The sequence below is a fragment of the Leuciscus leuciscus genome (genome assembly GCF_965113295.1).
Source record: "Leuciscus leuciscus genome assembly, chromosome: 2".
NCBI lineage: Eukaryota > Metazoa > Chordata > Actinopteri > Cypriniformes > Leuciscidae > Leuciscus > Leuciscus leuciscus.
In genome coordinates this window covers 5031774-5054670 of record NC_138726.1, presented here as the reverse complement: position 1 = coordinate 5054670, position 22897 = coordinate 5031774, and the positions used below count along the sequence as shown (strand labels likewise).

The 22897-nt window shown below is 38.1% G+C and overlaps 1 protein-coding gene and 1 long non-coding RNA gene across 12 annotated transcripts in view; one reads left to right on the top strand and one right to left on the bottom strand.

Annotated features, from left to right (window-relative positions):
• Positions 1 to 12752, bottom strand: part of LOC309492227 — a 37016-nt gene extending 24264 nt beyond the window's left edge. Inside the window, exon 1 of the long non-coding RNA XR_014203484.1 lies at positions 12613 to 12752. This is a non-coding gene — a long non-coding RNA (uncharacterized lncRNA). The remainder of the gene's footprint in view (positions 1 to 12612) is intronic.
• The window catches only part of myo9aa (myosin IXAa), a 174376-nt gene that overhangs the window by 19319 nt on the left and 132160 nt on the right, over positions 1 to 22897 (top strand). For all 11 annotated transcript variants that reach the window (XM_082160882.1, XM_082160891.1, XM_082160888.1 and 8 more), the window contains exon 2: positions 17704 to 18621. In XM_082160882.1, the coding sequence (XP_082017008.1) occupies positions 17779 to 18621 (843 nt within the window). In that variant the 5' untranslated portion in view covers positions 17704 to 17778. The remainder of the gene's footprint in view (positions 1 to 17703; positions 18622 to 22897) is intronic.

Here is a 22897-nt window from a genome sequence, read left to right as displayed (position 1 = left end):
AAAAGAAATTAGTACTTTAATTCAACAAGGATGCGTTAAATTGATAAAAGGTGATGGTAACGATTTATATTGTTAGAAATGTTTTTATTTTGAATAAATGCTGTTTTAATGAATAAATGCTGTTAACGTTTTACTCCTCAATGAATCCTGAAAAAAGTATTCCAAAAAAATATATTAAACAGCACAACTGTTTCCATCATTGATAATAACTGAGTATCAAATCAGCATATTAGAATGATTTCTGAAGGATCATAAGACACCAAAGACTGGAGTACTTGCTGATGAAAATTCAGCTTTGCATCACAAAAATAAATTACATTTTAAAATATATTAAAAAAGAGAACCATTATTTTAAATTGTAATAATATTTCATAATATTACTGTTTTTTGTTTTGTTTTGTTTTTTAACTGCAGGCTTGATGAACATAAGAGACTTCTTTCAAAAACATTAAAAATAGTAATGTTTCCAAACTTTTGACTGGTACTGTATATATACACACACACACACACTGACAAAATGTTTGAACAGAAAAGAGCAGTGTTGGGGAACATTGCATTTAAAAGTATCATGTGTTACACAAAGCTACTTATTACGTTACATTGTTACTTTTTGCAGAAGCTTTTACATTATTGTTCTCACAAAGAATGTCTCCTCCAGGATGAGACCACTATGCCTGTCAACAACAATTGAAAAAAAAGGAAACCTTGCATATATACCTTTTTGTTCTGCTTCCAACAATACAATGGGAGTCTAGTTTTGTTTCATCTTTTTGTTCACTTGCATTGATCATGTGACTGTTAAGGGGAAAGCAGACATTTTCAGTTTGTTTGTCTAATAAATAGAGAAGCAACTAATCAAAAAAATATAAAAAATAATAATAATAATGTTTTGCTTCACTCACTACTTTCAAACATCTTTGTAACACGCAAAACTGGCAGTCTAACAACTCCAACTTGAAATGCTTTCTTTTCCTAATAAAGTATTCTTTCTTTTTTAAGACAATGTTGATAGCGTTGTGTCCAAATGTTGACACAAACTGAAGGACATACTGTTTCTCTACAGTTTTTGGCTCGTATGCCTGCATGTTTCCTTCTTCCAGTCCCTTCAGGCTGATACGAGCTTGAACTGAGCTCTGTGGGGTCAGCCAGTCTGATTTGTCTCTCTTGCTTCCAGTTCTAACATAAATATTTCAGTGTTGTCTTCCTGACTATGATGAAACTGTTTAAACGTTTCATTTTGGCTTCAGTTATCCTACACAATGTAGTCAAGTGACAGAATCAACCTGCTTGTTATATAACGCATGGAAATTCCCCCGTCTTGTTGTCTGAGGATTGAACCGTTTTCCAATGGCTTTAATCCTGGGAGAACAGCAGGGTCGGGGATATATCCAGATGCTTTTCATAGTGGTTCGTAACGGTCTGAGCGTCCCCAAAGCCTGTGATGCATTTGCTTCGCAAATCCAGAGGTTTAGTCTGTGCTGGGATGGGGACTCACGTCATTCCCCCTGTGTTTCTGTGAAATGGGAGACTGTGACTCCCTGACAAGCTGCTGAATGACTGGAGACAGAGACAAGAAATCATCCCAACCCTCTTTACCATCTCCTACTTCTCTTTCTCTCAGTCCTGGAAAGTGCTCTGTAAGAAGTGTTCAGCTCACTTATACTTAAAGGAGTCATGACATAGTTTTTGCTTTTGTTTAATTATGTTCCCTTAGGTAAAATTATAGTATTACTATAGTTTTTTTGGACAAAAAAACTTTAAAATTTGAGTGATTTATGACCTTTTCCCACCCTGTTTCTCATCCTCTTATTCAAACAGTCTGTTTTGGGGGTGTTTCCCCTTTAAGAGTTCAGTGTTAACGCCTACTGTTATGATTGGCTAACGTCATTGGCTAAAAGTAGTTTTAAGATGAAACGCATCTGAACACCTGTGGGCGTGACAACGATGCGATGATGGGGAAATGAGGCGTAGTTGTCTAGCGCTGGAGGCGGTCATATGCAAACGACTGGCACGTCACTTCGTACCATGGATCCCCAACGAGCTGTAATTAGAGCTTGATTAAATAAATGCTTCATTTATAATGGGGAGGACGTCTTAAGCTATGAAACTTGCAGGAAGTTTTAATGGTACAAAGACCTCTTATATACCAAAAGACCAAGGCAAATTTGGTTTCTCATGTCATGACCCCTTTAAAAACATTAAGTAAATAAACGTATAACTTAATTTTTGTCAATTAAGCATTGTGAACTAAACGTCTACACTGAGGACCCGGGATCCGACCCAGGACCCGTACGGGTTCGGGCAGGGGCGTAGCACAAGATCCCGGGCCCTATGCATAGGCAGTCCTGATGTCATTTAAATGGTAGAGTTCTCCTTGCTTTGTCATACAACAGCCGCGTTTCCATTACAGATTTGCGCAAAACTTTTGCGATATTTTCTAAATGCCGATAAAAAACTATTGACGGCGTTTCCATTAATCGATGTTATGCAACTAAAACCTTTTTTTTTTTTTTTTTTTTTTTTTTTTTTGCTATTTAAAGGTAAACTAAGTAACTTTTTTTACCTTAACCGAACAGCTTCGGAGTCATTGGAATAGTTATGACTTTTTTCGTCTTGAATGGTGGTCGTCTCGCACCCCCCAAGCGCCTGTGAGCCAAAAAAACACCCTTGCAACTTTGAGCCGGCGAGCCGCAGCGTCAGGAAGTATCGTGTGATATCAGGTCTCGCGATGTAACGAATTGCTTTACGGCGGAAAAATCTGCTAAAATTCTGTCATTATTGCGCTCCCTCACGCTGTTCGAACCCGAATGAAGAAGACATTTTAAAGAATGTCCCATATGCTTTGATGTCGTTGATCTACTAGCCTCTGGTATCTGAGAGTCGCCAACGAGTTTTTCGACAGTGTTGTCAAATATCTATTCCGAAGCTGTAGGGGGAGCTCTATAGAGAAACCTGCGAGCAGAAAGTGAGAAAATTCCCGAAACTGCATAGCCCTGCTTTAAGTCATTCCAAAAATTATGGCAATGGATGTTAGTAGGTTTATGTATATACCTATATAGACATTATTATTAATGGAAGGAGCCGTAGGCGTGTTATCCAAGCATTAATGGCAAGGAAAAGCCCCTTATACTTGAGAGCGGCACGTGTGAGGTGTTTCTGGGTGTTTCTCCCTCATTTCTGCTTCAGGGGTTGATCAAGTGGCATTTATTTGTGGTTTAGAATCCAGTATTCTCGTAATTCTTTTGTCTGTAATGAGTTTAATAAAGAACGGTTTCGTTTCTGGCCAAATATCCCGTGCCATCTGGGCTTGGTCAACCTGTAAATGTGCAAAAACTGTTTCTATTGCAGTTGTGCGAAATATTCCATTTTCGAATTGCCTGAAAAACCGCCTCATGCGAATGTGTAAAGGTGTTTTTTTTTTGTTTTTTTTAACAAAATTGACACGTTTCCATTGGCCGTATTTTCAATTCGCAATTTCAATCTGTGCAATTTGAAGGGTAATGGAAACGCGGCCACTGACCAACTTAGTTGGTCTTAGTTTTGTCTCTGCATTTCGTTTCATTGTTGACTGCTATTTGTATGTTTACATCAAATTAAGTGAGACGCATAATTAAAGCTTTTGCTATTTTATTTATTTATTTATTTATTTATTTATAGTATGTCTCGATGTATGTTGAAGTACTGTCAAAGCTATACATCTGTGAAGTACATATTTGTAATGTAGTAGTTTGTGAATAGTAGAGTAGTCCTACTTTCCCTTTGAAGAGACTTCAGGAAATGACAGTCCAGCGGCCTCATATCCAGAGAGAGAGGGAAAGTAAAGGACAGGGAGGGACGAGACCGGAAACAGGAGAGATCGGCATGCAGACGAACTGCTGTGACGCTGCAGTGAGTGGAAACGGGGGGGAATCTCTCTTTTTAAACAGGCCTGTGTGTTTCTGGCTCGCTCTGAAGAGTGGCTTTTGTAGATAAGGTCTCTAGAGTGAAATGTCACAAGCCAACAACGGATATTGTGTCCGAGCGGGAGAGAGTGAGAGGAGGGATTGTCTGTCTGTGCTTTAAACACTCGGATTACTGTCATCCTCTTCAACGGCTCTGACACCCGTCCACATGGAGAGGCTTTACACACCCAGACGCAACGATATGCTGGGCAGTAAAAAATCACCATCACTTATTCATCCTTAATTGCTCAACATTATTTTCTTGCATATTGAATGGAGCTCCTCAAATGACATAATGGAACCATAAATGCATTGTAAACATTATATAAAACATCTTTTGTGAACCTTCCAGTAAAATATCTAAACTTAAAGGCCCCCTGAAATAAAAAATGTAAGTTTTTTTTTTAGCTTTTAGTTATGAATATGTTAGCCTTAAGGTTATGAATAAGCTGGTGTGTTCCAGAACAATGGCAAAATTCACATTTAGAAGATATAAGCATTCAAAACTCAGTTTCTCGCGGACTTCAGCTTCTCATCACATCTTCTGTCCAATCAAATGCTCTCTAGAATCTAAAGCTCCGCCCCCATACTATAAATTAAAGTATAAATTATGCAAAAAAAAAAAAAAAACTACTATAAATACCACCTGACCAAAGCGAGCGCTGACACGTCACAGAATATGTGTTGGAGTGTGTGTTCGGTTGATCAAACGCTTGAGTTTTATTCTGTTTACCGTTGGTTGAGAATGAAATGGCTAGAATTTATTCACACAGCGTATCATCAGCGCTCGGATTCGCATCCATGATGCTGTCAGTCTGTGAGGTAAACTAAATGCTATTGGCTATTTGAAAAGGGGGAGGAGCCATTCAATATGTCCCGCCTTAGCTTCCCGTTTCAGTGCAAATTACGTCAACGCATCATCATACAGACGTGCGTTCAGTGGGCCTTTTAAAAACAACCACCTTTACAGTGCAAGGGAATGTTTATGTGATGCTCGGATCTTTATCCATCGCTCCATCTGTGGAAAATAAAGTCTTATCTGCTGGACTTTCAGGACACCGGCAGCATCTCTGGGCAAAATCTTGATTTCTTGCTTTTCATGTACAGGAATTCAAAACAAAACCCCCCCAAAATCTTCATCATAAACAAACCCCCTGTATCATATTCACAGTCTGAAGCAGGCTTTTGAGATCAACATCTAGCTTGTTCTTTCCCCCCCGGCCCATATTGAGATTGTACCTCTGATGTGAAAAGGTTATTTTTTTTTACATCCTAAAAGTAAGTGTTATGGGTAGTATGTGGAAATGGATCTTGTTTTTCATTTTCAGCTCAGGAAGCCTCTAGTTCCCCTTAATTAATGATCATTTGCCCAGAGGCCTGCGGAAATGTTGTACTATCTGCAGTTTATAAACACAAGTAAGAGCCTGTAGGCAGGTTACACACACACACACACACACACACACACACACACACACACACACACACACACACACACACACACACACACACACACACACACACACACACACACACACACACACACACACACACACACACACGACTCTGCTCTTTCATGCACTCGGATGCTTATCAGTACAGCTGCTCTACTCTCTTTAATGCCGAAAGCATTGAGCTTGGTATAGCAACATTTGTGTTTAATTGGTGTCGATATCTAGTAAAGCAGATCTGGTAAAAATCATTAGGGTATTAAGTAAAGATCATGTTCCATGAAGATATTTTGTAAATTTCCTACCGTAAAAATATATATAAAACATTTATTTTTGTGAGTGACTGCAGCACAATCGTGAACATAAATGGACAACTTTAAAGGAGATTTTCTCAACGTTTTTATTTTTTATTTTTATTTTTGCACCCTCAGATTTTCAAATAGTCATATCTCGGCCAAATATTGCTAACAAACCATACATTAATAAAAAGCTTATTTATTCAACTTTCAGATGATGTATAGACTCACTTTCAGAAAATGGACCCATGTGACTGGTTTTGTGGTCCAGGGTCACATTATATATTGTTTGATTAGTGTTATTATAGAGACGGCAGCAGATATATATTAGGCTGCTGTTACTTTAAGAGCTGCACGATATACTGTTACTCATGTGATGCAGTTTGCGAGGAATCGAAATCGAAAATTTAAATTTTTTATAACAATTATCTGATTCCTGACCAAGTATTCATTTGATTCATTTTCGATTCCCAACCCTATTTTTTTAGTTATTTATTTATTTATTTATTTGTTTGTTTGTTTGTTTATTTGTTTATTTTTTATTTTGTAGCTCAAGCTTGTTTAAAAACTGAGTTAGATGAGCACAATGTTATAGTACAAGTGGACAAGTCCACTTATACTAGCTGTCAATTACAGCTGTGGTCATTTGGCTACCCTACCAGTGTCCTTTTATTCTAAAGCAAACAGACATGAATGCTCTTCAGAAATTGTCCTGACAAGGTCATTGCCGCCTCTTCGTGTGAGTGGCTGTAGGCGAGGGCTCTCGTCTCTGAACATGTGTGGCTGTTTGACTGCAGGACTGGCCTGTAATTACACATGTGTGAGGGGAGTATGTCCATGGGGCGAGTTGGTGCCTGAACCGGTATGCCCTTTCAGGCCTCTTTTACCCCTCTACCCCTGTCATAAATCAAAGGCCCAGCTGCCAGCGGCTCATTATCTGTGTAATTATCTCATCCTGCAGTCCTGCTTTATCTCCAAGACAGCCTGGGCCTCAGTGCCTTCACCCGTCCTCTCTCCCAGACAGACCCTGCATGATCCGGTCCTCTGATCCTGCGCCCCGTCTTCAACATTGATATGTATAATCACGTTTTTTAATTGGTATTTAAACGAGCTTCTGGCATGACCACTGTTAGTGAAGGGATGCATTTAATTCAACATGGAAATTCGTCTTTATTGAAGAAGAGTCGCACAAATATATACATTTATACTACAATATTTTGATCGTAGAAGCTTCATCAGGTATTAAAAGAAATATGTGGAACTTGGGGCTTAACGATGCCCTCATGTCACGATGCGATACATATCACGATACTGAGCTCACGATACGATATTATTGCGATACTCCAAGATGTATGGTAAAAGGTTAACACATTTTTTACTGTTGATTAAAATGCTAAATTTGGTATTACATTGGTGTGTAAATGAATAGGCTTGGACTTAGTGCTGGAAACCCAAAGCACAGGACAATAGAGACACCAGAATAACAATATTCATGATTCTGAAGCTGAAAATACAGAATTATTGTAGATGAATATGCTTGCACTCTTTCACTGACTAGATATTTAATATAATGTAGGCCACTTTTTACTGGTAACAAGACATTTGGCATTATCAGGACCCACAAATATTCCCCCACTGCATTATTATACATTATATTCAACATTATATATATAGTAATTTAATGTAGTACTGATACTAAAACTCTGAAAACGTGAATTTTATTTTTTTCTCACACAGTAATATTGTCATTATCCACGATACATATTGATGCATTTTTGTGTTGCGATATATTGTTACACCCCTATGTGGAACACGGGAGTTATTTATCAGATCATCCAGGCTGCTCTTTTGCATACAGTGAAAGTGGATGGTGACCAAACATGCAATGCTTGAAATGTCCCATTAAAAAAAAATAAAAAATAAAATAATAATAAAAATGGTGCTTCAAATGATGTATGGTAGCTTTATGTGATTTAACTGATTGAAAGTTAAGACATTAATCAGTGTAAAATGTACTTCCTCCTTTTGAAACAATTCACAATACTCCTTTTTTTGCATACAGTTGAGAATACGGCACTGTATGCAAAGTTCTCGGTTCCCGCAGCAATCGTATCGGGACACCCTAGGTTTGAACATGCAGAAACGAGAATAGGATTTGAGAGCTTGACTATTATTAAATCTGGGGGGAAAAATTTGTGTTTTTGTAAGCCAAAACGCAGACATTTTAGCACTTCCAGTTTCATCATTAAAATAAGTGGTTCACACAAAAGAGTGACACACTAAAGAGATCTTCACATTTTATTCTACGACATGAAATGCATCATCCTGTAATAGCGGCTTGTGATTTGTGAAAAGACTGTTGCTAACAAGTGGCTAAAATAACTGCAAACTCAAACTTCACAGGTTTTTTTTTTTCTCTCTTTTAATATTAAAGACTAAAAGAGTTTAGCTTTCAAGTGTTACTCTTTTGGTGTAAATCGTGGCGTACGGCCGTCTGCCGGAAGCTAGTTATTTTAGTCGATAAAGTTTTAAATATGGATATTTTTCTTACACCAGCGCATTACTTCACTTCAGAAGGCTTTTATTACCCCGCCAGAGCCGTTTGGGACACTTTTATGATGGATAGATGCAATAATGCGCTTTTATGATGGATAATGCGCTTTTATGATGGACAGATGCGCTTTTATGATGGATAGATGCGCTTTTATGATGGATAGATGCACTTTTATGATGGACAGATGCACTTTTATGATGGATAGATGCACTTTTATGATGGACAGATGCACTTTTATGATGGATAGATGCACTTTTATGATGGACAGATGTACTTTTATGATGGATAGATGCACTTTTATGATGGATAGATGCACTATGATGGACAGATGCACTTTTATGATGGATAGATGCACTAATGCGCTTTTATGATGGATAGATGCACTAATGTGCTTTTATGATGGATAGATGCACTTTTATGATGGATAGATGCACTTTTATGATGGATAGATGCACTAATGCGCTTTTATGATGGATAGATGCACTTTTATGATGGATAGATGCACTAATGCACTTTTATGATGGATAGATGCACTTTTATGATGGACAGATGCGCTTTTATGATGGATTGATGCGCTTTTATGATGGATAGATGCACTAATGCGCTTTTATGACGGATAGATGCGCTTTTATGATGGACAGATGCGCTTTTATGATGAATAGATGCGCTTTTATGATGGATAGATGCGCTTTTATGATGGATAGATGCGCTTTTATGATGGATAGATGCGCTTTTATGATGAATAGATGCGCTTTTATGATGGATAGATGCGCTTTTATGATGGATAGATGCGCTTTTATGATGGATAGATGCGCTTTTATGATGGATAGATGCGCTTTTATGATGGATAGATGCGCTTTTATGATGGATAGATGCGCTTTTATGATGGATAGATGCGCTTTTATGATGAATTGATGCACTTTTATGGACTTCCAAAAATTTTTCACATTATAATGCTTGGAAGAGCCAGGACATTTTTAAATATAACTCCGATTGTATTCGTCTGAAAGAAGAAAGTCATATACACCAAGGATGGCTTCAGGGGGAGTAAATCATGGGCTAATTTTCATTTTTTGGGTGAACTAACCCCTTTAATGGGTATGATTTTGTGACAGATGTTTAGTTCATTTATAGTCTACGTTTAGCTTTTTTTATTCTGGCGATTGTATTTAAAATTTTAAAATTGTGTTGATTTGTGAAGCGTATCATGATAAACTAAATGTGTAAGAATCATAAACTTTTGTTGGTCACAGACCCCATTTTCTGCAATAATCCAAAAGCCAATGTGAAACATGTTATTGGGTTTTTGTCGAGGGTAAAGCGAACTTCCAGGTTGGCCTACAAAAATACGGCATCACTGCAGCGTTGTTACGTACGTGATGACATGTTCATTGAAGAGCGAACCAGATTACCCCAAATATTCAGATTATTCATAATTCAATGAATTTGTTTCACTGTTAAATATTTGATTACATTCTTAGAATTTTCCATTTTTCCCAGTTAAACTATTCCTTTAAAGATTTCTATGTTGTCTTGGATGTTGTGTAAGAGGTTCTCTAAAGTAATGCATGTTTTCCCTCACTTTATGTTCAGAATATTTCCCTTGTGTCTCTATTTTTGGCCGCTGTCCTATAAAACAGTCCCCTTCCTTTACTTTGAAACATGTTTGTTTTGCAACAGTATATCTTTGCTTATTACCAGCAATAATAAACCCAAGCCCAGAGGCAGTGAACATAGTGAGATTATGGATGTTTGTCCTCTGCATTTTTTTGAGGATTCTTCCCAGTAATGTTTTTGTGTGTTTAAAAGTGTGATTTCCTCTTTCCTGCTCTCTCGGAGCATTATTGACTCTTACGGGGACTTCTAAGCGCTTGTAAAAGCAGCAGAACGTAAGGCAGGAACGCCTGGTTCTCCATGCCTCGTTAAACCCCGTTTCAACTGCATACATACTTCGGTCACAGGGCTCTCCTCTGATTGGCCAGTGCTCTCAGATCATATGCTCTTATTGTATAGGCATTCTTGTCTCCATAATCAGGGATAGCCGCTCCAGGAACTGTAACACTGCAAAAGATCTCGAGCAGCGTTGGGTTTTGAAACAAAGGACCCGTTTGACTAATTGACTTGCTGTGCCATAGACGTGGCAGCGCTGTTTGAATGGATCTCTGTTTTGGGGTTGAGAGGGTTTGGAGTTTCCTCTGGGTTCACCGCACAGTGTCAGGAATTTAACTTGGCCTATGCAGAATTATCTTTTGGTGAATCTCATAATAAGTCCTCCTGTAGTCAATTTATCCATTGAAACGCATCTTTGATCACAAAAATGACACATTTAAATGTTTTTTTCCTTGCAAAAAATTTCTTCATGCCTTAAAATAGCTGTGACCCAGCTTACGCGGTTCTATGAATATGCAAATGAGCCCCGCCTCCACTCACTCACTCAGCTCAGAGATCCACTGGTTGACGATCACACGTTGATCTGATTGGTTACAAGGTAGTTTGTGACGTCAGAAACACCAGCGATTTCAAAGCGTGTTTTTGAGACTGTCTTTGGTTCACTGCAGTTTTAAGGAGAAAATACTCCGCAATGGTGTCGACTTATGAATTTACACATGGTTTGTCTTAAAGCATATTAAAAACATCATATAGACATATAAACTACATTAAAAAGCTTGTTTTTCACCACAGGGGGACTTTAAAGGGTTAGTTCACCCTAAAAGGAAAATGAAGTCATCATTTACTCACCCTGGTGGTGTTCCAGTGGTGTGTGTGTGAGTGGAGGCGGGGCTAATTTGCATATTAATAGAACCGCTTATACTAAATGAGGCAAGGGTGTCGAGTTACATTCAAGCTATTTTAAGGCATGAAGAATTTTTTTTTCAAGAAAGTTTGTCATTTTGGTGATCAGAGATGAGTTTTAAGAGATACAATTATTGACCACAGCCTAAATATTTTGTCTAATTAGCTTTTAAGCTTGTAGGAGATGTTGCATGTGTTCAATCTGTTTAAATGCAGGCCGTTCATATTTCTACAGAACTCTAGAGAGTTTTTGCGTAGTTCTTTGGTTCCTGCTTTACCAGCCACACTCGTCCACGGTCCACAACAACTACATCACCTCTTATGCATTCACAAGAACGTGCTACAGAAAGCCCTCAGTGTTTCACATGTGATAAAGATTGTTACAAGAGAGTGCAAATTCCTTCTGAAAGATTCACATGCTTGATCACAAGCCGAAACCATGTTTTTTTTTTTGTGTGTTGTTGTTGTTCAAGAATGCCCTGCTGATGCTAAAGGTAGATTTCAGAACAACTTTGCCAGGTTTTGTCAGCCTCGTAAAGTCTGGTACGTCTACAATGTGACTCAACCTGTATTTGTATGGAAAAAAGAAAAGAATATCCTTTTCTTTCTGGGAAGTTCTCAAATATGTGGTTTCTTTTTGACTGTTTCAAGTTTTGTAAAGTGTGAAGTTCCTGTTGCCATTATAGTTGATTTGAGCTGATATGGTAAATAAGGTGCAGTATGGACCCGGGAGAAGAATCTTCCTCTAAATCTGTTGCTATCCTTTAAGTCGTTTTCTGACCATCTGGTCCCCAAATCCTCCGAGAGCTCAGCAAAGTGCACCTCTAATACTCTCCTTATGGCTCCCTATGCAATCTGGTTAGGCGTTACAGAGTGCACTGAGGTCAATATGACTGTTTCTGTGTGCATTTTGTGATCCAAAAATCACAAAGTAGGATTTGGTCTTTGGATATGAACATGCTACAACCATATAATACTATGTTAATTACTGTATTATTATATTAAAATTAATAATATTTACTATATTATATGGCATACTGCTTTTATTAGAATGCAGCATGCCCTGTTAAATAGCCAATATTAAAATTCTAATTCTATGCTATGTTCTCTAAACAAATAAAAATGAAATTAATAGATTTCAAATCCCACTATAGTCATTAATTTTATGCCTTAAAACTCATCTTTGATCACCGAAATGACATATTTAAATGTTTTTTTCTTTGAAAAAAATTCTTCATGCCTTAAAATATCTTGAATGTAACTCGACACCCTTGCCTCATTTAGTATACGCGGTTCTATGAATATGCAAATGAGCCCCGCCTCCACTCACAGAGGCTCAGAGATCCACTGGTTGACGATCACACGTTGATCTGATTGGTTACAAGGTAGTTTGTGACGTCAGAAGCATCAACATCAGTAAATGAAGGTATCACAACATGATTAGCAGCATGAAGGATGGATTTTGTTTTTAGATGTATTTTAGCAGTGTTATTAACCCTTGTGTGTGCTTAAAGAGATACTCCACCGATTTTTCATATTAAACTATGTTATTCCCTTAACTAAGACGAGTTGATGCATACCTCTCTCGTCTCAGTGCGTCTCAATCGCTCTGGCGCGCGGCGACACTTTGATAGCACTTAGCTTAGCCCAGTTCATTCAATATGGGCCAAGCAGAGAAGCTACCAAACACCTCCACGTTTTCCCTATTTAAATACAGTTACTCGCGTAGTGTAACTCGACCTAGGACGGTGACACAAGACAAAATTTTGCCTGTTAGTGCCATGTGTGTATTTTAATATTTCACCCTGATTTCCTTTCATAAATCAATTTTACACCAACTACACAAAATAGTTACACTCCGGACCTTAAGGCCAAAAATGTCCCTGTTAAAACTGCAATTTTTAATCCCAGGACCATTTAACTATAAAATGCTGCATTCTTTAGCCACTTTTCCACTGTCGGGCCGAATGGTTCTGAGAACGGGAAGGAACGGTTCTTGCTGTTTCCACTTGAGCCTGTTACGGCACGATTACAAACCGTTCCTGGCCTGTTCCTGGACTTCTCGGCCCAGTTGGCTAACCGTACCGAACCGTGCTGGAAAAGCGGCTTTTGTTAATAGGCTTTCATTCTGTTGGCAACAGTGTTGGGTAAGTTACTCTAAAAAAGTAATTAATTACTAGCACTATCTTCAACAGTGTAATTAGATTACTGTACTAATTACTCTCTTAAAAATATTGTATTACTTATTAGTAATTACCTTCTAAATCACATATCAATCTCGACCAATTGAACAAAACAATGATAGACAAGAAACTGCTCTTTTAATTCTTTTAAACAAATAATATATAAAATTGCATACATTTTTCTTGAACTGAACAAAGTATTTAAAGAGAGAAAGTTAGGTTACACTTTATTTTGATGATCCACTCTAGCCACTCTACTAACTATAAGTAACTTTGCAACTACACATCAACTTACTGTCATTAGAGTATTAGTAGACTGTTATGCTTAGGTTAGTAGAATACGTTGAAATGTAGTTGCAAAGTTACTTATAGTTATATAATGTCTAAAGTGGACCATCGAAATAGTGTTACCGGAGGTCAACCCTCTGGTGCTCCTCTGTCATTTTTGACAATCTTTATTTTATTTTTTATTTTTTGAATTTTTTACTTCATCAGAATGGTTCGAAACTTGGTAAAGATTTTGGCACTTGCTATGTGAGCGCTCACAGGCACAGGCACAGGCACAGGCACAGGCACAGGCACAGGCACAGGCACAGGCACAGGCACAGGCACAGGCACAGGCACAGGCACAGGCACAGGCACACGCACACGCACACGCACACGCACACACACACACACACACACACACACACACACACACACACACACACACACACACACACACACACACACACACACACACACACACACACACACACACACACACACGATTTGAAAATGTTAAATGGTCTTAGAAAAATTGTCACGTATAAATGTAAAAAATGAATGTATTGGAAATTAATGGGAGACGAATTTCATCTAGTGGAAACTTTTGGTACTGCGGCCGAACAATCTTACAGAAAGCAATTTTTTTAAGATATAAAGCTAAAATTTGAAACAACTTGTTTAGATTCATTACTTCGTTTTTCTCCTAGTTTTAGCGTAAAACGTATTTTGGAAAATAAATATTTCATATTTTTATAACTATAAACATAAAACTCTATAACTTTGTTTTTTTTGTTTTTTTTTACTTCAGCAATAATCTGCCAGGTGTCGTCTTTAAAAAGAGAACAAACTTAAGTCTGTGCTCCAAAGCATTCAAGATTTACGCCAGTTTAAGTTGGAAAGGTCTATGCTCAAAAGTGAAAAATGGATTATAACTACTGCATAAATATAATTTAGTACCATTAAATCTGCTAAAAGTACAGAATAAAATACATTATCAAAGTAAAATATAGTACATTAATTTCATTTAAATATATATTTTTTTAAATAACATTTTTGACTGCCACATGAAAAGCACCAGAGGAATAAAAACATACATTTTTAACATTAGATGGTAAATTTGGATGTGATTCTGTATGTGTATTTATATCTGTGTGCATATGAAATATGATACCAACATATCATGCATCCCTTGAAATCAACATTTGATATTTAACATCTTGAAAACAGGATTACAAATGCCAAGTAATAGGATTTACGTGCTGGATGATGATGATGGCTGGAGTCACTTCTCACTGAATTAAACATGCAATGTAATACGGTTAAGTGACAAGATATTACTGTTTGAAACGTTTGCATTTTGCATGCCGTTTTACATACGGTTAAAAGAATATGCATGATTATATACACTAATACAGCACAGATTGCAAAATGCTGCATGCTGATGTTCATAAATGTAGATGGTTCCCTAAAAAACAGCTACAGGATGATAGGATCTGTTCGTTTTGACACTTTCTGTCTGGTATTCATTTTCTTAACAGCTATTTTTCCACAAATGGTCTCCAAAAATTCTACTTGAACAAGTCTTGGACAGCAGTTAAGCTCTAAAACAATCCTGATGTTTAAAAGATGTCTAAATACCAGCCGCTCGCTGCAAATGTCCCCGTGTAGATGAATGTGTCTGTTGTATCAATAACATTGCTATACAGGACCTCAGTGAGACCCGTCTCTGCACCTGAGAGCGCTGGCTTGACTCCAGATATCAGACGCACAAGAGGAGGTCTCATTAACTCCCGATGAGAGACGGGCACCAGTGGACAAGGGCCACATTGACCTCACAAGCACAAATAAATAAAGCCCTGCTCCTGAACGGGCTCCTGTATTGAAACCCCCGAATGCTGGTACTCTCTGAGTTGTTGTTTCAAAGATAGCCTGTGCCCTCAGATTGTGTGAAGACTGAAAATAGAGTCTTGGTTTGTTTAGCTTCAAACAAAGTGTCTGTGGGTGTAGTTTAAGTAGATTAAAGGGGTGGTATAATACCCTTTTCACAAGATGTAAAATAAGTCTCTGATGAGTGTGTGTGTGATAGCTTAAAATACCCCACAGATATTTTTATATAGCATATTAAAATTGTCACTTTTTGAGGGTGAGCAAAAACGCACCGTTTTTGTGTCTGTCCCTTTAAATGCAAATGAGCTGCTGCTCCCGGCACAGGGGGCGGAGCTTCAAGAGCTTGTGTCCTTTTACCTTTGACACGCTGAAAATTAAAAAAAACTTTTAGCCTTTTATGTTCAAACCAAGGTCAGAAAGATGGAGAGACTCAAGAAGTGACAACATGTAGAAGTAACAGAACATTATGTGTAGTTATCTTCTAGTCATTGATTAGCATATTCTGTCTTGATAATCTATAAATTGTGTTCCGGGGGCGGGGTTTATGTAAATTATAGGGTTGGTGATGTCACTAACCCAGGAGGAATGTGGTGTAGTCCCGACCAGCCGTTTGTTGTAGTTCTTAAAAAGCAATTTATAATATCTCCCTTTGCTTTGAACTTTGAGCATTGTAACTTTGCAGATGTTGTTTAAGCTCAAATAGCAACATTACACACTAACTAAAGTTAGAAAAGTGAAATCATCATAATCAACCACCCCTTTAACTTGTTTGCTGGGCAGGTGTTTTATGTTAAACATCGACATTTATGTAACGTTTATAGCAATTTAACAAAGTAATTGCCGTGTTTTTTCTTTGCGTCAGTACACACAGTGCTTCTGTGATGAATAGCAACCCTTGGAGGCATTATTAAGTGGATGGTTGTGAATCAAGTTATTGTGTGTCTGTTGGAGAAGGTGGCAGCTGGTGATTTTGGCAGCGGGCTGATTTTCTGTGCTCTGTTTGAGAGCAGATAGTGACCCAGTGTGTCCCGACACACGGATCTGTCCATTCTTCATAGTAAATCAGTCTGTTTTAATCTCTTAGAAACAGCAGTTAATCATTTAACTGTTGGTTTGTTCATTTATGTGAAATAATAAGTTGGATTAGTAACTTAATTAGTATACTACTGCTAAAAGAAAATGTCTATGAATTCACAATATATGCATATCCAGACATAGAAATGTGTTCAGCAGTAGCAATAATATTCGTCTTTGATTTTGTTTTATTTCGATTGATAACCAGTTTGTTGGGGATTTAAATGATCATTAGACTACAACAATAAAAATAAATGTATTATTATTATTATTATTATTATTCGTGTTTTAGTAGTAGTTATGCTATTTATGCAAAGTTTGTGAAATCTGTTTCTCACTTGAGAATTCATGGCCGTTATGAAAATTTGTCATTTAAATATCCCTGAAATGCTGTTATATCTTGTTGAACACACAGTGGTGTAATGGTGCTGCTCTTCAGAGACCCACCAAATGATGGCAGTTTATACGCAGACCCGACATTAAAGAACCAGTCACTGATTAAGTAGAAAAATATGATTCAGAAAAAAAAAAAATCTGAATATCTTTGTAAAAAAAAATATTAGTAAACTGATCTCAAATGCTAATACTGGCCGATACCAGTATAGTTACAGATACAGCAGTGTTAGTTGCAAAGTTTACGGACCGCTTTGTCAATGGATATCAAACATGATTTCAAGAGTAAATATCTTGTACAATTACTGTTCATCTACTTTTCAAAATGTTGTCTCATGTAATATGCAAATTCAGACATCATCCACCTTCTCAAAACATTGGTATCAAGTTGCCAGCCTTTGAACGATGATAAAAGCCTTTGTGACTGGTTATTAGTGTTCAACTGGGGTTTTCAGTGGTTGATACCAATGTTTTGAGAAGGTGGATGATGTCTGAATTTGCATATTACATGAGACAACATTTTGAAAAGTAGATGAACAGTAATTGTACAAGATATTTACTCTTGAAATCATGTTTGATATCCATTGACAAAGCGGTCCGTAAACTTTGAGAAAATTTCCTTTTAAAGTTGTCCATTTTTGTTCGCGATTGTGCTGCATTCACTCACAAAAATAAATGTTTTATATATCTATTTTACAAAATATCTTCATGGAACATGATCTTTACTTTTAATATCCTAATGATTTTTGGCATTAAAAAGAAAAATCGATAATTTTGACCTATACAATGTGTTGTTGGCTATTGCCACAAATATACCCGTGCGACTTGTGACTGGTTTATTTACTTAGAATTTTCTTTTTCTTGCAGTTGTAATGTCTTGACGCAGTATCGGGCCCTTTTGAAGGATCTACAGTGAGTGCTGATGGAAACTGCGCCTCCAATATGAGTGTTCATGATGTTGGCGGGAGACGACGCTTTGAGGACTCCGAGTTCACGCTGCGCATCTACCCAGGGGTCATCGCCGAGGGCACCATCTACTGCCCCATCACCGCCCGCAAGATCACTTCAGCCGCGGAGGTCATCGAGCAGATCATCGACCGGCTGCAGCTAGATCGGACGAAATGCTACGTCCTAGCGGAAGTCAAGGAGTTCGGTGGGGAAGAATGGATCCTCAACCCCACCGACTGTCCCGTCCAGCGCATGATGCTGTGGCCACGTATGGCTTTGGAGAACCGTTTCAGCAGCGAGGACTACCGCTTCTTGCTACGGGAGAAGAACCTCGACGGCTCAATCCACTACGGGAACTTGCAGATGTGGTTGCAGGTCACGGAAGAGCGGCGGCGCATGGTTGAGCGGGGCTTTCTGCCGCAGCCCTTGCCGAAGGACTTCGACGACCTTTGCAACCTGCCGAATCTCAACGAGAAAACCCTGTTGGACAACCTGCGCAGTCGCTTCAAACAGGAGAAGATTTACACGTATGTGGGAAGCATCCTCATAGTCATCAACCCCTTCAAGTTCCTGCCTATCTATAATCCCAAATACGTCAAGATGTACGATAATCACCAGCTGGGCAAGCTGGAGCCGCACATCTATGCGGTGGCGGACGTGGCCTATCATGCAATGCTGCAAAGTAAGCAGAATCAATGCATTGTTATTTCTGGGGAGAGTGGTTCGGGAAAGACCCAAAGCACCAACTTCTTGATCCACCACCTCACGGCTCTCAGTCAGAAAGGCTTTGCTAGCGGAGTGGAGCAGATCATCCTGGGTGCCGGACCAGTGCTGGAGGTAAGAGCTGATTATGTTAATTAACAATATCACAAGGTTGTTGTTGGTTTATAGGTCAAGGTTTATAGGTTTGTGCTTAGAGCTGATCTTTAATAAGCCTTACATTCTGTCCTTAACCAGGGTTGGAAATTGAATAGAGGGACAACATAGGCCACGTTTCCATTACCCTTTAAAGGTATAGCGGAGGATTTTCTTTTTCCGGGTGGGTAGCCTATACTATTGGTCCACCTAAGTGTCAATCATTCTGGTGATATGTTTACGTAAGGCCGTCGTACGTGCTCGTCCTTTCTGCGCATGCGCACTTTCAGGTGTATATGTGTGGTGAGCTATGGTTTCAGCCATTCATTGAAGCTTGCCGTTCTCACCGGGTTTTTTCAAAATGTCTGAGGGTCGCAAGAGAAGTGTCTACGAATTGTATGACAAGAAGAGAAAGGCCTCTGAAGAAAGAAACAAGACCAGTGTTTTTGGGAGAATATTTCACACACTGGCGTGTGCTAAAAGCACAGGTTGGGCTTCCCACTGATGCCTCAGTCGCGAAGTTTCTACTCGACAGGTAACGTTTGTCATGCTATTTGGAGAAATCCATTTAAAATCACTGCTAGTAAAAGTTAATGTAAGCAATGATTAGCGATGCTAGCGTTTAATAGGCGTTCCCTCTCGGGAGCAGGTAGAGTGTTGCGCATGTGCATTTTTTCAAAAAGTGGAGAGGGCGGTTCTTTCCTAAAATTCGGGAAAATCCTCCGCTATACCTTTAAATTGAAAATGCGAATTGAAAGTACGCCCAATGGAAACGCGTCAATTTTGCAAAAAGTTTTATGCTTGCATGAGGTGGTTTTTCAGGCAATTCAAAAAAGGAATATTCCATTGCAGGACTATTTACAGGTCACCTGACGTACGTATAAAGTCAATCATTCTTTAAAGAAGGCATGGTGTGTTTGGACAGAAGATGAGACTGAGTTCTGTATTAAACTCATAAAAGACAAAGGTATCACGGGAATACTGGATTCTAAACAGAAAAGAAAATCCACAATTTATCAAGAGCTTGAAGCAGAAATGAGGGAGAAACACCCAGAAACACCTCATATGTGCTGCTCACTAGTATAAGGGTCTTTCCTTGCCATTAATGTTTGGATAAAACGCCTACGGCTCCTTTGATTTAAAAATAATGTCTAGTGTGTTGGCTGCGACGCGTCAACCTGCCAACATCCATTGCCATGATTTTTGGAACGACTTATCGCGAGAGAGAAAAATTATGCTTTAGTTGCATAACATCAATGGAAACGGCGTCATTTCGCAATCGTTTTTTATTGACATTTAGAATATATCGCAAAGGTTTTGCGCAGATCTGTAATGGAAACACGGCCACAAGATACATTTAATAAGGTAATTCTAAAAATCGCCCTAACGAAGGTGCCTGGAAATCAATTCCATGGCACAAATATCGGCCATTAATGGAAAAAGTAGATTTCTGACTCTGCACCTAAACCACTGCGACATGTGACTAGACATTTTGATGGTTGCTTGGTTGCTATTCCAGTGACGCTTGGTATCTGTATACACTAAATGTGTTCTGATTGGTTGTGACTTTGGGTCTCCATGCAACATTTTCAGTTTCAGAGTGAACAGTCTTTGGATCCTGAGGCATGACGTTTGAGGTCTGATGGTCATCCGCTCTTTGAAATGCTCAACATCACACCTTCAATAGACCGAGTTATTGTGTGCAATTGTCACATTCTTTGTTCACAGTTTCGTGTGCTTTGTGATCTAGATAAGCCTTTGAGCGATGATAGTTTAGAAAGGCATACGCTCGGTCATACGATTACAATGTTACGGTCATAATGTGGGCGAAAGAACGTGTTTTAAAGCGTCTGGATTCCAGTGATGCCAGTAATTCCACTCAGCTTTTGTCACCAAGAGAAGCACATGATCTTGTTTTGATAACATTATCAAAGTTACTGTGGTTAGACTAGTTCTTTTCCGTGTGTAGTTTACCGGAAGGGCATTTTGTCACTGGAGTTTTTTAAAGCCGTTTGCATGCATTTATTAAAGCTTACCCGCACCATAAAAGGCCATGATAAAATCAATGCAACTTGCCACTCGTGATCTATTGTTTTTTTTAAGCTTAATTTTTTTCAATTGATCTTATGGTTTTGTGTTGCATTTTGCTAAATATATGCACTGTATTACAAATTCATTATATTTGTACTTATCCTGTCAGTGCTGTCTTCGTTATTAAATGTGAATAAATCACTCATCAAAACAAGTTATTACAGTTTATTGCCATTTTAAATGTTTATATTTCACCAAACAAACTGGAGAATAAACAATTCTGTTATTAAAAAGGTTGAAATAAAAACTGCCTTATGTGCAATTTAAACATTTGTACTAAACTCGATTTTTGCTATTTGAGTGTTGAATATTAAATAAGTTTGATTCATTTGTTATTCATTTATTTAGATTCGGCCCAGAATTTTCATTTTCGATTCATCCCCTAGTTATAATTAATGTCCCACTGAAGTTTAGTCACAAGACTGCGTATATTGTGTCTAACACATTATATAAAAAATATGATCATTTTATTATGTGAAATTATATCATGTCATCAATATTAAATATTCTTCTGTGGAACGTTCAAGAAAATGTTTAGCAGAACGTCAGAGGTTTTGTTTACATATTGAGTGACTAGTGAAAAAAACACCATAACACTATATTCCAAGACTTCTGAAGCCATATGATAGTTTTGCGTGGATTGCCACCAGTCCATTAAAAGAGTGATTCTCAGTTGATTCCTTCAGGCAGGCCTTCCTATACGCAATATCTCCCATATTTAACTCACTTGTTTTAGCCTGTTAGTGTAGAGTGCGATGAACTAAACTGGTTGTGCCAGATTAGCGAGACGCCTACAATGTGCTGAACCTTCTAGTATGGATTTTTTTCTTATTTCAATCTAATAATCCCAGTATAATCTCTGACTTTTTGAATTACAAAAAGGCTAATGTTTAAGCACATGGGTTAATGTCCAACCATCTGGCACAATTGAATGGCTCTTGAGTGTAGAGGACGGGCTTTAATTGTTTGCAGAGTGAGATTGTGTATCTGCTCATTACTGATTAATGCGGAGCGTGTGGAGTGGCCGAGCACACACACACACACACACACACACACACACACACACATCTCTTCCTCTTTACTTGCATGGAGGTGACGCATCTGTCACGGTTTATACACACACACACTTTGTGCTCAAAGCTCTTTAAGGCCAAGTGAGTTAAGCCTGGTGTACAAATGTGTAGCATTAATGAGAATTTGCCCTTAGTGCTGGATTAGTTTGAGGTGTCGAACTTTTGTCCTACAAAAAACACCAGTTGATTACTGACATTAAGACAAATATCTTTTGTATTACAAGTTTTTTGAATATTTGTTTAAATATGCAAATTAGGTATCTCATTAAATATGTGCTAATTTGCATATTTCCAGAAGATAAATCTGAACATTGGATAAAGCCAGATTCAAAATTACTGTTTCATTTTGTTGACATATTAGAGTCAAAGGTTTTTACAGAGGGGATTTTGGATATCTCTTTTTATCACTCCGTTAATCAGAAAAAAACTGTCAACAGCCATTAAAAAATCCATTTTCGCCCCGTTTTTAGGTATAAAATGTCATATAAATCAGAATCTGAATGATATATGAACAAACCCCTCTGTAAAAACCAATTATTTAAATGAGGAATATTATTAACTTTCCTTCAAGCGGATTGATGTGATGCATACTGTTCTTAAAGGAGTCATGAACTGGCTTTAAAAAAAAAAAAAATATATATATATTGTTGTCTGAGGTCAACTTATGACGTTCGCTTGGTTTTTACATTCAAAATCATCAAAATGAATCAGTAATAGGCTATTTTCTACCCTGGTTTTGAGCCTAGCTCCTGAAACGCTCGGTTTTTATGGGCGTGCCGCGTTGAAGACTTGGAGGTAAACGCCCACTGCTATGATTGGATAACAGTTTTGCATATTATGAGTTTCATGTAATGCATGAATCAGTGGGCGGGGCTAAACAGGCAGTGTTGAAGCAGGCGCTGATCTTCTTCTGCGGAGGGGGGGTTTGATACCCTATGACGTCATACATCCCCACTTTGAAAATCCTGTCGTTCGCTGTGCCTGGTGTCAATAAAAGCTTTTATTGGATTAACAAGGAAGTTTTCAGTTCTGAAACTTACAGGATATTCTTATAGTATGATGATGACCTCTTATATGTCAAAAGCTCAAGGAAA